This window comes from Plectropomus leopardus, chromosome 4 (assembly GCF_008729295.1).
Source record: "Plectropomus leopardus isolate mb chromosome 4, YSFRI_Pleo_2.0, whole genome shotgun sequence".
In the NCBI taxonomy this organism is placed as follows: Eukaryota; Metazoa; Chordata; class Actinopteri; order Perciformes; family Serranidae; genus Plectropomus; species Plectropomus leopardus.
This window is the reverse complement of record NC_056466.1, coordinates 19,606,836-19,623,086: the sequence shown is the minus strand read 5'-3', so window position 1 is coordinate 19,623,086 and position 16,251 is coordinate 19,606,836. Positions and strand designations below refer to the sequence as shown.

General features: G+C 43.3%; 1 protein-coding gene across 1 annotated transcript in view; it reads right to left on the bottom strand.

Annotated features, from left to right (window-relative positions):
• myo15ab (myosin XVAb) overlaps nt 1-15,259 on the bottom strand; it is a 75,430-nt gene extending 60,171 nt beyond the window's left edge. The window contains 16 exon segments of the mRNA XM_042484602.1: nt 456-569; nt 881-944; nt 2,611-2,714; nt 2,808-2,813; nt 2,929-3,019; nt 3,228-3,302; nt 5,235-5,344; nt 5,474-5,537; nt 6,061-6,143; nt 6,462-6,855; nt 7,697-7,929; nt 8,079-8,276; nt 9,137-9,454; nt 9,585-9,704; nt 9,830-12,058; nt 13,292-15,259. Of these exon segments, the coding sequence (XP_042340536.1) occupies nt 456-569; nt 881-944; nt 2,611-2,714; nt 2,808-2,813; nt 2,929-3,019; nt 3,228-3,302; nt 5,235-5,344; nt 5,474-5,537; nt 6,061-6,143; nt 6,462-6,855; nt 7,697-7,929; nt 8,079-8,276; nt 9,137-9,454; nt 9,585-9,704; nt 9,830-12,058; nt 13,292-15,259 (6,171 nt within the window).
• Nucleotides 15,260-16,251: the final 992 nt, after the last annotated feature.

Sequence of the window (16,251 nt, the reverse complement as noted above, 5' to 3'; positions counted from 1 at the left end):
TGTGGACTCACAACTCAAATACACATGCAACAAATAATAAAGTGTCACAAGTAGACGTTGCTTCGTTTTAGGGGTTTTAACCGCTGCTAAAGAGCAATACACAAACCATGAAATCAATCATTAAAGCCTGACCAGAAGATACACATGGTAACATATCCATTTTGGAAATAGACCATTACATTCATCACTCCATATAACTCAGAAACAAAAAATCCAGATGGCAAAGGCCCCTCACTCTGTACTCGGGTACTGCAATGAGTTTTATGTTTGTGCCATTAATCACTTTGTGGAATAAATGTGACATTTTAAGAAAATTGACATCTCATTTGTTAATGTGACTGTGGAATTGATTATAGTGACCACTCCTTATCTGCACTCTGTGTATGTGCAGGTGTGTGGGGGGGGGGGGGGGGGGGGAGGGGGGGGGGGGGGGTGTTTCATATTTGTCTGAGCACCTGATTCAGATAGTAGTACGTCTCAGCTTCCTGCAGATACAGTGAGCTCTTCTCATGAGGAGGAAGACCTGCCAACATCTCATAGAAGATGTGATAGTTCCTCTCCGATTTGGCCTGTGGATGAACACACACACACACACACAGCCATATGACGGACATAAATCAATCATCACGTACACACTTATTTGCATACATAGTTCAGAACAGCTCTACAATTTAATCTGTGATAATGGCTTTACTAAAATGAAAATAAGGCTGTAGAAAAGACAAATGGATGGATGAATGACTGATGTACTGGGCTGTGTAATGATAGAGTGCAACATGTTTGACACCTCTTCCTCTACAATCTCCTCTTTCTTACAATGACTCACTTGTAATAAGACTCCACCTGACCTGTTGTTTGAGTCTATGTGTGTGTTTTTCACCTGAAAGACAATGCGGGACTTCTCCAGCAGGTACTGAGACGTTATGGCACCGCTGATTACACCCCTTGTAAATGACACATGACAGGTAGACAGACACACATGCATGCACACACGAACACACACACACACGAACACAAACACACACACACACACACACACACACACAAAAAGTCAGAGTTAAGTAACAGGTCATGCATGTGTAATGTGCTCAGATCTTCTGTCACAGTCCTAGGAGAAGATCAACTACTTATCTAACTGTGTTACTGAGGCATGTCAAAGTATTTTTCACTAAGCTCACTATGTGTGCAGTGTTTCCCCTGCAATGTTACAGGCCAACAAGACCCCCCACCAGGCCTTAACATTTGCAAGGTTTGCGTAGGACAGCAAAGTACACTGTATTTTGAGAAATCATTACTTACCCTACTCCACTCCTCTGATTGGCTAGTACTCTGTGCATTGGTTGGTTAGACTGTGCCATAAGATAGGCGTGGTTCCTTCAGATACAGGACAGTGTGTGAATGTGTTAGTGTATGGTGTGAGTGGTCAAGTGAGAGTGTGCGAGCAGGTGATAAGAGTGTCAGCGAATGCATCGAAGTATAAGGAGTAAAGTGGAGAAACGGGTCTTTGCATAGCGATAAAAGTGGTCAGCTCAGCAGTTTTCAGTTAATAAATGTTTCTGCTTCTCAAGACCAAGTGGAGCTCACATGCGTTGCTATCCAGCTGCTGGTTAAAGTGAAGGGAGTTAACCCCGAAGTTACTTTCACCCTTGAGGTACAAAAACTGCCTTTGCGGTTGAAGCTCGCGGTTAGTGCTCGGCTAACTTAACTGTGGATAAAACAATATAATCGTGAGAACTCTCTAGATTTTCCAAAGCACATAGATTAAACTCCAATAGTGAACTGAGTCATTTCACATTGGTTTTGTGACACTCATAAAAATGTATCCACCATTTTAATGATAGCAATAATAGATTTGAAGCCGCAATAAGGGGGATGCTTGCTGCTTCAAGCTGCAACGCAAGTCATGCAGGAAGGTACTGACACAATGGAAGCGAATCCTGTCATTTAAAACAAACAAACAAACAAACAAACAAACAAAAAAAAACATCCTGTACAGATGGGGTTGCTATAAAAAAATAAACTACGATGAGCATTTATACAGGTAATTGTCCATTCTGACAGATATTTGTACCTGACGGAATGGCCTACTCCACATTTAACTATGTTTATATGGCTAAAAGACCATTCAGATAGATATTTGTCTCTAACCAAATGACCTACTCAACCTTTAACTACATTTATACAGTTAGTAGTCCATTCTGATAGATATTTGTACTTGACACAGTGACCCACACTGTATTTATAAGCCAGGCGTACACATTTGCATAGAGTGCAATCTAGTCTACTTTATGCAAATAGGACCCCTCCTCCAAACTTGCTGCAAGACTCCCAACATTCACTGTAGGACTGCTTCTCCTGCTCTCCATTTGAAACAAATAAAAAGCATTGAGACACACTCTGTCACAAAATCTGATGGAAGTGCACTGTAACTGATGTGACCATGACTTGGTTTTGAAGTGTATTCTTTAAAGATACAAGTATAGAAATATATCTGATCTGATACTTGTTTCTAGATCATCTAGCTTCTTGACTTTTCTGGACTTAGAAGCCCTTAAAACACAAAACATTTGTTGGTACTTGACTACATGTGTAGAAGTTGTAACTACTCACTCCTCCATGTAGATCTGCGTGTATTTGCCAAAGCGTGAAGAGTTGTCATTGCGCACTGTTTTGGCATTCCCAAAAGACTCCAGCAGGGGTGTGGCCTCTAGGATCTGACCAATCATCACAAAAAGATGTTACTTTGATCACCATCTACAGGGATAGTCGTATTATGAGAGCAAAAACAAAAGGGAAGAATACTTTACCTCTATCTGATGTGAGACGGTCAAGTAGAAGTGAGAGGAAAGGAAAGCAATAGCAGCGTTAGCTTAAATGACCACAGCGTGGACTGTATTTGTTAGCTGCATGAGTATGCTGTTTATCTACCTGTTGTGTGACGTTGCATTTGTGATGTATGGCTGTCAAGTAACGCAGGATCAGTTTAGTAGCTTCAGTCTTTCCCGAACCGCTTTCTCCGCTGTAAGAATACAAACAGTTAACCTAAATCTTTTTCGGCACTTCTTTTTCTTTATTACCCATACAAAGGATATCACACCTTGTGGACACAGTGATAAAACAGTTCAATCACAGCATGTAGTATTGCATCGTTTAAAAGAGAGCTTTAAAGTTTCAGTTGAAATGAAAAGCAAACTCACAATGCCTGTGACAGTAACGGCCTCTCATACCTGATCACAATACACTGGTCCTTTTTGGCATCCATCATGGTGGTATATGCAAGATTAGCAATGGCAAAAAGATGACTGCAACACAACAAAACATTTTAGTTAAAAACACATTGTACTCTCATTGGTTATGTGTGTGTGTGTGTGTGCGTGTGTGCGAGAGAGAGAAGTGGCAGTGAAATCCATAACCGAACTCTCCCTTGGCAACCAACCAACAGCAGTGAAATAGGAGCCTCTTACTAACACCTGAGAGTGCTGGCATTTACACCTCTATTTACCACCATACTGTATCTCAGAGCACAGCTTACTACACATGTAGACAGATGTAGAACAACAGGACGATCACACACAGAGACAGACAGACTGAAAGGTTACGGTTTAAAATGTGTTAGTGTATTCTGTTCAAAACAAGAAAGCACTCATAGGGTGTACACCTCCACAAAGGATGCACAATTATCTATTTGGATGCATTTGGACCTAGAGATGTTTTATTTTAAAACACACAGTGATCGGCATTTATGAGATAGATATGGGTAGTTTTTATTCAACTGAAAAAAACCCTAAAATATATTTTTTTAAAATGGCTTATACCGCAATGTTGAAATTTTCTAAAAGTAGACTTTCTCTGAATCAAAAACTAACCACTTGATCTTGGGCCAAAGTGGCAACCTCCGTGGCTGAAAAATGAAGACAACAGGCAAGTGCCAATAACTGCAGTTCCTCTAATGGCCACTTGAGGCTTGTTCTAAAACATAGTAAATCCCCATAGACCCCCATGTTAAAATGCTAATCTCTACAGCAGAAATAAACATGTTAACAACCAGGTACTGAATCGGTATGGGTCTCTAAAGCTAATTTTTTACATTTATAACAACTGTACAGAGAGGGAGTGGGATTTTATATAAATCATATGCTACATTTTACTAAGGCTTTAAGTTACACATAATTAAGGGCAAGATGCTTTGTGTGACAGGCTGTCTGCTGATAGTGTCCCCAGCTTTTCAGTCAGATCCACCCCTGGCTTCTTAACAGCACCAGCCTCTTGCCCAGATATGGTCACTTCTGGTTTCAAGAAGTCAAGATTGCAATGGCAAAAATTCTGAACTCAGGGCTTCAATACAGGGGTCCACAAACCAGAGAGTGACGTCACTGTAGCTACGTCCATTATTTTTACGGTTTATGGGGCAATCGAGGTCCCCATGCAGTGCGCCGGGCTTTGAACTCAATTTTCATAGTGGCCAAACAGTGAAATTTCACTGTCAGGTGATGCCTCATGACACAAAAACATTTTTCCCATTGGCTTACATGGTGAAAGAGACATCTGTAAAATAGTGGTTACATTTGTTTGAACTTCACAACCAGAGGAGAGTACATGCAGGAATATTGGGTATACCCACCTATTTTTCAGGTCATTGGCTTCAGATCATACTTTATACCTATCAGCAAAAAAGCCACTGGAATATATAGCAAAGTATCTCCACTTTGTCCTCAGTAACCTACTCATCTAACTAATAGTAAACCCACCTCATAATCCCCCACTACATCACTGCTCACAACTTCCCATGTATAATTCATTTTACTATCAGTATTTGATTAATTTGGTCCAATAACATTTGGAAAGTCTACAAGAGCTGCATGTTAGCAGAGTGCTAAACTGGAGGTAACCGCTTCAGTCGACAAATGTGGGCCTGCTCTAAGGGCCAAACAGTGCAGAAGCAGTGTCTGTCATCTGAGTAATTTTATACATGGTAGTTGAATTTTTTGGCCACTGAGCAACTTTTACAGAAATAAACAGGACCTCGCCTTGAATGCTGTATCCAGGTCTCTATATTATCCATGGGCCAATTACCTAACTTTCCATTGGACATAACAGAAATGTGTAAACAAATTCTGAGACTTCCTACATGCCAACACATTGATAGAAAAACAAATTGCTGGAGTTCGCAAGTTCAGGGGTTAATTGCCAAGGTCAAACACACACAAAAACACACACACACTCCCAGGTCTTACGGAGGGTTGTCACTCAGGCCGCGGCCCTCATACTGAAGCACCATGTCTGTGCCATAAATGTTGAGCAACTTGTAGGGATTCACAGACACGAGGATGCTGCCTATGTAGGTCTGTATGGAAAAGAAATAGATTAACAAAAGAATAAGACGGACAGGGGATGAGTAGATGCAACAGGTGGCCTCCACGACATTGGTTGATGTTATTAATTGACTCATTTGCATATTAGAAATTAAGCATACATATACAAATTCCTGGTCGTAGCGCTTCTTCAGGTTCATCAGGACTGTGGGCTCATTCAGCTCACTGAAATTAAACACAGATGAAATTAAACATGTACAGAGCAGACATATTGTCACACTGCAGCAGGACTTCCACACTCACATTGACATCCAACATTAATTACCTTTCAATGACATTCAAAATGTCAAAATCAGACATCAGAGAGAGTTTTAACTTGGCAGCATGTTAGGAAATAACTGTGAAATACTTTCTCTTTAAACTGCTGTTGGAGTGACACAAACATCTAATGCAGGGGATTCCTCAGGATGTGAAGAGATCTATTTGGGTGTTGCATTTTAATAAAATACTTAACATACTTAATGCTAGGGATTTCTTTCTGAAATTTTCAAGGATTTTCAAAGCCTACAGGCAGGCTGTGTCACACACACGCAAATACACACACATACACTGTAAATAGTTGCTTGAAGAAACTGAGAGGATATGCATTGAAATGAGCTGTGCTGCTCTATGCTGGAGCAACAAACTGCTTGCAAGTGTGTGACATGAATGACTGTGAGGCTGTTTGTTAATGCTGGATTTTGCTTACGGCAGCTGTGTCATGTCCTCCATTCCCTCTGCCCAGCGTTTCACCCTGTGGCCTGTTGTGGGCATGCTTAGGATAGAGTAGATCTGGACACACACACATAATGGTATGCAATTAGTCCAACACTGCCATAAAACATTGCCAAAGCTTGAGGGATATTGTTATCACTTGATGCAGAGCTGATATAAAATATGCAGAAATTCAAATATTCCTTTTTTTTGGTAATGATTTTGTGGGCCATCCAGCTTCTGTGTTGTACACTTGACAGCAATTGCTTGAAAATGTTGATACCATGCTCATTCCTATCACAATTTATTGTCCATTAACTGTCATTAAACAAATGCTCCTAAAAATGGGCAAATGCTGACTTTTCAGAAAACACATGAATTCATAAATGTAGTTACCTTGTCATACCAGCTTTGACCAGGCACTCTTTCTCTGTCAGGAGTCCAGTCTGCGTCCTGAATCTTTCCATCCACAACTCGAGATGTCAGTGAATATCCTTCCAACACCCCGTCTTCTCTGTACATGGACCACTTTGACAGATTCTGGACCGTCCCATGTGGTAAAACCCTCTCAGCCGCCCAAACGTCTTCCCCTCCCTCCCCTCCTCCTTGGGCATTCCTGGCCCAGTGTCCTGAGCGCGGCCCATAGGGTGGAACCACAGCATAGCAATTATCCTCACCCTGCAGGCCTGTTGGCACCCTGTATGAGGCATAGCGAAGCTGCTGGTTTTGGACGGCTTCAGACAGTCTTGGGATCTGGAACCGACGTGTGAGAACAGAGCCATCCGGCAGCCTGTGGAGCGAGGAATGGTTCTCTTCAATTAAGAATGTCTAACACAAAAACATGACATTTGTCAGTGAGATATGAATGGAAATTCACACAGCTTTTCCAGATATGGGGCATTTCCACTACATGAACTTTCCTACGGGACCAAGAACCCTTTGAGGAAGTCATGTTTTGAAGACTGCAGAAATCAGGGACTAAATTTAGTTCCTAGTTCAGTTTCTGCTTTGGACTTACAATTTAGTGATGATTAAGAAGCTTTCTGGATGTAATTCGCAGGACCGAAAGGTGCTAAACTGTCGTAGAGAAACCCCTCAGTTACTTGTGTACCTTTTCATTCATAAAACAAGGGCTGATAAGACTAGTACTGATTTTAGGGTGAGGCGTGAACATTTCTTGATGTTTATTACTGTAAAAAACAACATTAGACTTAGCTGGTCCAAAGTTGTCCCAAAAAAAAGAGTGACAAAAAGCAAGTGCGAATGGCATAATGAAGCAAATGAGAGACAAATGGAGCTGCAGTTGAGTAAGGTAAGAGAGAGAGAGAGGAGATGAAGGACCAAAGTAAATAAAATTCACCATTGCTCTTATTGGTCTATTCTTCTGGGTTCTTCAGATACAGTAAAAACAGGAATGCAAAAGAATACTTTAATAGTTTCTGAGTTTTGTTCCTCTTGTTCTAGAGTGCCTGATTTTTTTTTTTATCCAAGAGGGCGAATATTTTATTCTCCACTAGTTAAAGTTCATGCCTTGCTTGAAACTTGATTTCTCAACAGGTAATGCTGAGCAACACCCGAACAAGCCTATCAGGTCATTCTCTGTTCTAGTTTGCATTTATAGAGTTTTCTACCTGTAAGTGACACCACGGAGTTCCTCCTTCTGCAGCACAGAGGTGAGGTTTGGAGGGACGGGTTTGGGGGCGCCTGACAATATAGAGTCTTCTGTTAGATGATAGAGACCTGCAGACCGAAGAGCTGGGTTTCGCCTCAGAGCAGATGAAAGGTTGGGCTTCTGGCCAGGGATAACCAGGGAACCATCAGGGAGCTGGTATGTTGCATTACGGAGGTTCTCATTCATTAGAGCCTACAGAGAAAGACACTAGGTAGTTATTCAAGGATCATAATTCTAAATATTGTTATCAAATTGTAGAATTCAAAAGGCTAGAAAGCTATATTTGAAAAGTGAGCAAATAAAACAAATGTGCTGCAGTAAAGTTAAATTGATGTACGCACTTTAGACAGGTTAGGGGCAACTGGTTTCCGTGGGTCAATGATGATGGTTCCATCAGGCAGGGTTAGGGACACACCCTTGAGATAGGGATTCTGCAGGGCAGCTGCCAGACTGGGGGTCTTTGGTTTCCTTGGGTCCACTATAATAGTTCCATCTGGGAGGGTGTACGAAGCTCCTTTCAAGGCTGGGTTATTGAGGGCCTAAGTATTACAACAGGTGGTTTCAGTAAAGGTAAGCTTGAAGGGTTAAAAACAGCTATTTGAACAAATCGTCAGTAGAATTAACCCATTTAAACTGAATCAACATCATTTTCTTGTGTTACATTCGGATGCCTTTCACAAGTGTTTAAACCTTTGAAACTGTAGCAAACTGGTTTGGTTTCTTTTGAAAACAAGGCTAAAAAGGCAATGAGTAACTTGGCAAGATGTGTCCCGAAATTGCAAAAAAAATTAGTAAAAGCTGACAAGAGAATGAACTGAAAAAATAGTAAAAAAAAAAAATGACAGAAAAGGGAGACAGAGAGAGAAAAATAGGAGAGAAAAAAAATTATTTGATTATAATTATATATCTAAATGTAATTACATTTACAGGATAACACTTTTTTAAAGCAATTTCCTTGTTTTTGTTTTATCTTTATTTTATTTGACTCAGTTTAATTTTCATCTATTTAACTTTTTTTCATTTTATTTTCTTGTTTGTGTGCAAATTTTCAGGTAATTTTCTTGTAACATTTTACTAATTCCTTGCTACTTTTTAAGTAATTTCTTTTGAATTTGCTCATTGCCTTCCTCCTATGTTTTAAAAAAGAGATAACCCCAATTTGCTCAGGTTTTAAGAGGTTAAAACAGCAGCATAGTATACTTGGTTGCAAATTAATACAAGCAAACCAAATTCTACATCATTTTCCAGAAATTATCTCAAAACCCTATACCTGTACATAAGTCAAACTGTATAAATGAGATGGGAAGGAATGCTAATAGATCAACGCAGACACAAATTTACAGGTAGTGTGACAGACTTATAAACATAAAAAACCACAGAGTCTGAACCCATAGCTAACCTTAGCCAGGTTTGGTGAAATGGGTATATTGGGGTCCTGAACCCCCTCCGGTAGTGTGAAGGAGGCATTCCGCAGGGCAGGGTTTTGAAGAGCAGTGGCGAGGTCTGGAGGGAGAGGTTTCCGTGGATCGATGATGATAGTACCATCGGGCAAAGTGTAAGACGCACTTTTCAGGTAAGGGTTCTGAAGTGCTGCTGCAAGGTTCGGGGACTTCGGTTTCTTGGGGTCAATCACAATGGTACCATCAGGGAGAGAATAGGAGGCTTCACGTAGAGCTGGGTTGTTTAGGGCCTTAGCCAGGTTTGGGGACATAGGTTGCTAAATGAGCAGAGACAGCAGAGTGAGAATAACAATCATCAGCATTCCAGGTTAACAATATTTTGGAGAGCAAAGAAAGGAATACAATAAGACAAGGTAAATTCAGTTTAAGCAAGGGATCATGAGTTACTTGCTGTCTTGGGTCTATAATGGTGCCATCAGGGAGAGTATATGAAGCAGTTTTGAGATCCTGGTTCTGAAGAGCTCTGGAAAGGTTAGGAGACAAAGGCTTCTGAGGGAGACGTGGATCCTGTTTGAGTTGGGGTGAAGAGTAAAACAGGAGAGTACAACTTCAATAAAAAGGTTGTTGTTGCATGCGTAGAAAAGCATATGTCAGGTTGTGTAGTTATTATGGCATGTTCCTTTTATCGTTACCCTTATAATTGATCCATCAGGCAAGGTGTATGAAGCTCCACGGACTTGTTGGTTTTGCAAGGCACGACCGAGCATTGGGGAAGATGGTGTACTTGCATATGGTGACACGAGGGTTCCATCTGGCAGCCGGTATGATGCTTGCATTAACTGAGGGTTTTGCAGGGCACTTCCTAACATTGGTGAAGAGGGTGGTGGGGGTCCATATGGGGAACGTCTCAGTTGCATTGGTGTCTGATAAGATGCTTGGCGAAGGTTTGGGTTCTGCTGAAGAGCACTGTGGAGCTGAGGCCCAGCTGGTGCATAAGGGTTATGTCGTGACATCATAGGGGATCTTAAAGTTGAGACATTTTGCAAATTAGACCGGTTCTGTAGGGCATCATGAAGCAGCGGTGATGGGCCAGGCTCAGAGATATAATCATATGGAGTAACAACAGTTGGTCCATATGGTGAACGTAGTTGTGGGGTCTGATAAGAAGCCACTCCTCTTAGAGCCTGACCATGTCTCATGGCTCCCGAGAGCATTGGAGTTGAAGGTACAGATTGGGCATATGGGGACTGAGGTCTATGAAGAGGAGACACATAGGAGGCTTCTCTCACTGCCTGGTTTTGCAGAGCTCCAGACAGCATTGGAGAAGAACGGGGCATAGGCTGCTCATAAGGGGAAACTGGCCTTGGTAATGGAGAAGTGTAAGATGCATCTCGTATAGCTTGATTTTGCAGAGCACCAGACAGCATGGGAGATGAGGGGGCCATTGGCTGCTCATAAGGTGACATTGGTCCCGGTATGGAGGAAACATAGGATGCATCCCGAATCACCTGGTTTTGCATTGCACCAGAAAGTGTAGGGGATGAAGGCACATGAGGTTCTATATATTCGGTAACCATCCCACCCATGTCTACCACCTGGGCTGGCTGTGGGCCAAAGGGCGAAGTGAAAGAGGCGTGTCGAACAGACTGGTTCTGCAAAGCACGAGATAACATTGGGGAAGGGGGGGCAACAAACTGCTCAGTATAAGGATCGGCATAGGGGCCAGGCACATATGTTTCCGGTGCATAAGTGGGTGGATGGGCAGATCGAGGGGGCAAGGGTGAAGACTGATGAGAAAGTCGGGGAGAGAGGCGTGGGGATGCAGGATGTGACATGTGTTTAAGGGAGAGCTGTGGAGAGACTGGAGGCATCCTTCTTATGGACTGCTGGGCCATCAGGGGGCGTCCTCGAGCCACAGGGCGAGGAGGAAATCGGCCAGATTCTCTCCTCCCCAGGGGTGCACGGTGGACCATGTGAGGGGAGTGAAAAGGGGATGAGAGGAGGGAGGAGTCTACTGTGAGAACAGAGGATCTATTGCTTCGTATAGAGGAGGCACGGAATGGACGCACATTCTGGGTGGGCGGGGGTACTGGGCGCCCTCGGAGACCCATAGGCGAGGGTCTGACAGTACCTAAGGGAACATTTCCTCCCATCCTCGGCCGGGCCAATGGCGTTGGATCCCTGAGCAGCCGAGTTGAGCGACGAGAGAGGGTAGGAGATGCAGGTCGAGGCCCCGCAGGGGACAAACTCCGACGAGACAAGGAAGGAGAGGGAGATGGTCTTCTACTCAACTGCGGAGAGTGAGGGGGAGAGGCATGACCAGGGGACATGGGAGGAGAGGGCGGACCACGTATTTTCCTCCCTCCAAAAGGGCTGCGTGCTAGAGTAGGTGAGGCTGGGGGACTACGCCTCCTCATGGAAGCACGGGGTGAGGAAGGTGGAGAACGCTGTCTCATTGATGCTCTTGGTGAGGGAGGAGGACTTCGCCGGATCATGGAGGCACGAGGAGAGTGAGGAGGTGAGGGTCCTCGAGCTATGGGAGATGGTGATCTCTGAGGCTGCATTCTACGACGGGCGTGGGGGGAGGCCATTGGAGAGGTATGAGGTGAGATTCGTCTTGACATAACAGAAGGGGGTCTCTGGGGATTAATGAACCCACTCCTCATGGATGGTTGTGGGGAGGGGCTGCGTCTCTGTGGAAGCATTGGAGAAGGTACTGGAGATGCCATGGCAGAGGGATGGCGTTGCATCATTGGGGAGGGCATGATGACAGAACGGCGGGATGGAGTAGGAGAGGGCTGTAGACGCCGCCCAGCCAGGGGGGACATACTTGCTTGCTTAATAATCATGGCAGTTGGAGTGGGGATTACTGAGCCATATCCCTGTTGCTGTGACATCATCATCGGGTCTGTCACCATCTGCTGCTGGAAAAACACAACAGAAATATGCGTAGAATTAATTGAGAATAAAAGAAAGCTAAGGGGCAATACATTTGGTGAAAATGGGAGAGCAGTGCTGAACAAAGTGTTAAGGTTGTATTGAAAATGTATAGTATTCCAAGTAGAATACAACTGTTCATTTTGTGGAATACAAGTTCTACAAACTGGCCTATCTGCCCAACAATAATTGATTTTGTGGTGATCAAGTACTCTTTTCAATGTTGTTATTATGAAGTATGATGTAATATTATTCACCTCAACATGGTGCCTTACAGCTTCAAAAGCTCCATGAACACATGAGGAATTTGATGGGTGGCTTATATTTTACTTAACATTTGCATGGGAACTCTGAAAATTGGACCATGTGTTTGTACTTGTGTAAAATACGCATACTAGTACAGCAGACAAAAACCTCAGAATAAGTTGAACCATTGGCAAAGGTCACTTATAAAATATATATTAGTTCCCATTGGCACCTAATGTCACATTACTTATTACATTGCTGGTTATAAACAAACAGCACAATGTTAGAGAAAGACTTATTTAGTGGTTGATTACCCTAGTTAAGAACTAGCTGTTTAAAGCAACTGACTAAAAATGTCAGGCTCCCTATTGGCAAACAACCATGCTCCCACTGGCACTGGCCCGAGCAGGCCGTCTGAGGCTCAGTTGGTCGCTGCAGTGGGCTAGATGTTAGTGACCTGTGTCAAAAATGAATCAAAAGAAACATCCCATGTCAACAGGTGTTATACTACCCCTGCAGTTTTAGGCATTTTGTCTATAAGAAGCCATGTAATCACATGTAACTTGTTGTAGGCAATTGGAAAAAGAAGAAAGTTTAATCTTAGCAGCTGATAGTGAGAATTTAATCAAGGTAATAGGGAGATGTCCATTCTTTCAACACAACTAAATTGCAAGAGTAACCACTGATTGACTGATGAATGGCAACAGATATTCCTACATAAATAAGTGCAATAGAAGTGTGTTTTCTTTAACTGGTTCCAGTATTACTCCGACTCATTGTCTTGCACTATAATTCTTGATCTCTCTTCAAATTTTGGTGAATATTTCATCTCTGTATAGGTTGGCAGTACTTAAAATAAGGAACTACATCTTGTGTAACTCAATCTGGTTGCTTGGAGAGGCAGTGGTAGTGTCGCTGTCTACTGTTAGAATGGCTATACAATGTCAATGACACAACAGAGCTAGAATTACCTGAGGTGGCATCATTTGTGGAGCCATCATCTGTTGCTGTGGTAACATCATTTGCTCTTGAGGTGACATCATTTGTTGTGACATCATCTGTTGCTGTGGTGACATCATTTGCTGGGTCATCATCGGTTGTTGCTGTTGTGACATTATCTGTTGCTGTGGTGACATTATCTGTTGGGGCATTATCATTTGCTCTTGAGGGGGCATTGTCATTTGTTCCTGAGGGGGCATCATCATTTGTTGGTGCGTTGTTATTTGGGCAGACATACTCTGTTCTTGTTGTAACATCATCTGCTGCTGTGGTGACATCATTTGTTGCTGTGGTGACATCATCTGTTGCTGTGGCGACATCATTTGTTGCTGTGGTGACATCATCTGTTGCTGTGGTGACATCATCTGTTGCTGTGGTGACATTATCTGTGGGGGCATCATCATTTGTTCTTGAGGGGACATCATCATTTGTTGCTGTGGGAACATTCCCATTTGCTGCTGCACTGACATCATGTCACCAAACTGACCTGGTACAAGAGGATTCTGGTCCTCATACTGGATTTCTGACATATCTTCAAATTCTGGATCAGGTGGCAAAGTAGGTGGAGGGGGCATGGGCACATCTAGACGCTCTTTCCCAAAAAGGCGTACTTGAGGTCTTGGAACTCTAAATGTCATCTCCCCTCCCTGAACACCAATGGTATCATCCCCATATTGATCATACTGGTCTGCATACTGGTCCTCATACATGCCCTGTACCTGATTCATCCCTTGCCCTCCTAAGTCAAAGACCTGCTGACCTCCCGGTGGGAATCCAGTGGCCTGCTGCGAGCTGTAATCTTGGTAGGGCATGCCAGCATCACTATAACTAAGTTGATAATCTGGTGGAAATCCCCCTTGCATTCCCATGGTTGCTGCATAAGGGTCCTCATAATATCCTGCCGGACTGTTAAAGTAACCCCCTTGTCCATCACCGTAGTAAACTCCTTGACCATTGTCATCATAATAACCCTGAGCCTGAGGGTGAAGGAACCCATCTACCTCTCCTCCATACATATGGTCTTCACCCATTAATGCATAGTAGTCCAGACCCTCGTCACCATACATTGCCATTGCCTGCTGTTGCTGGTAACCATAGTAATCAGCCTCCTGATTATTAAAGTGGCCTTGGGCAGAGGGATAAGGGTTATAGTAGTCCCCCATGCCATCATCATAAAGACCACCTTCATAATACTCTGCATTTGGATCATAGAGTCCTTCTTCTTCATAGTAACCCAGGTCCTGATAGTCTGCTGCCCCTACTCCATTGTCATAGTACCCAAACTGACCCTGGCTTCCATATGCTGCCTCATTTCCATAACCCCCATCACCATCATCATAGCCTCCATAACCTTTGTGGCGGGCTGAATGTTGCTGGTCGTATCCATAAGCCTCCTCCCCATGCTCATAACCATTGTTATAATAACCATGAAGATGGCCTCTGGAGCTGGCTTGTCGGCTATGTGCTCTACGCCCACCCCAGCCATGGTGTCCTGCATTTCCTCGCATTTTAGTGGACAGGAAGCGCTTGGTCAGCCAGTTAGTTGCTGCTGCAACCTTACCCAGCAACATACTTCTGTTCTTGAAGTCGTCAGGAGGCCCATCACCATTCTTTTTTCCAAATAAGTTTTTAAAGAAACCCCCCTTCTTTTCATTCGATTGGCTCCCTCCTCCCAGACGAAGCAGCATGTAGGTTGGCTTCTTCCCACCATTTTGCGCAGCCTTTTCTCTGGCCTCTTTCTCCTTTTTCTTCTTTTTACTGGCCTTAAATCTCATCATGAATCGAGAGGTGTTCTTCAGCATAGATTTGCGGCGTTTCTTCTTAGCAAGGCGGAACTTTCTCTTCCCCAACCCCAGGAACAAACGTGAGGTACTTTTCAGCTTCTTCCTGCTGTTCCTGCGCCTCTTGAAGCCAGAGAACTTCATGAACATCCTGGACATGTTCTTTAGACCTTTTCTGGGGATCTCCTTCTTGGGAAGCTCAGGATCTTCCTCTTTCTTTTTGGCTTTCTTCTTCTTTGCATCTGCATCAGATTTCCCTCCTTTATGGTGGCGGCCATCTTTAGATTTCTTTTTGGATTTGCCATAATCATCATCATAATCCTCATCCTCCTCTTCTTCATCTTCATCCTCCTCTTCATCCTCTTCTGAATCCCCACGTCTAGACTTCCCGCCCTTCCTACCCTTAGCATCCTTGCCTCCACGCCCCTTCCTTCTTCTGTCATTCTCTGAGTCTTCCTCCTCATCTTCTTCTTCATCACTTAACTCCTCATCCTCTTCCTCATCACTCAGAAGCTCCTCTTCTTCCTCCTCAGACTCCACTTTCTTGCCTTTCCCTTTGTCTTTTCCTTTCTTTCCATCGTCTTTCCCCTTGGGTGGCTCCTCCTTTCCCTTCTTTCCACCTTTCTTATCATCCTTTCCACCTTTCTTATCATCCTTGCTGGCTTTCTTGTCATCTTTTCCTCCTTTTTTGTCATCCTTCCCTTTCTTTTCCTCCTCTTTCTTTTTCTCTGGTTCAGGCTTTCCACCCTTCTTTGCGTCCTTCTTGGCGTCTTTCTTGGCGTCTTTTTTGGGCATTTTCACAAGTTTCTAGGAGCACACCATGCCCTCTCTTCAGGATGCTGTAAACCTTCAAACACACAAACAATACATGAACACTATATGTAAGTAATATTGTAATTGAAGTTTAAAATGAAGATGCGATATGTTAAGAAAATTTGATCAGGAGGCTGACCTTTAAAAGATTCTTTGGTTTAGATATGCCTTGTTGACTTTGAACCAGCACTACATGCAGGTTTTGTGTGAGGACAGGTCCACCTGGCCAAAGCAGTTCTACAATGCCCAAATCTGGACCCCATGAAGGCTCCTGTCCAGACATACAAAGCTTAACGTCAGCAAACCACACACATATAGACAGTCACGTACACAAACAC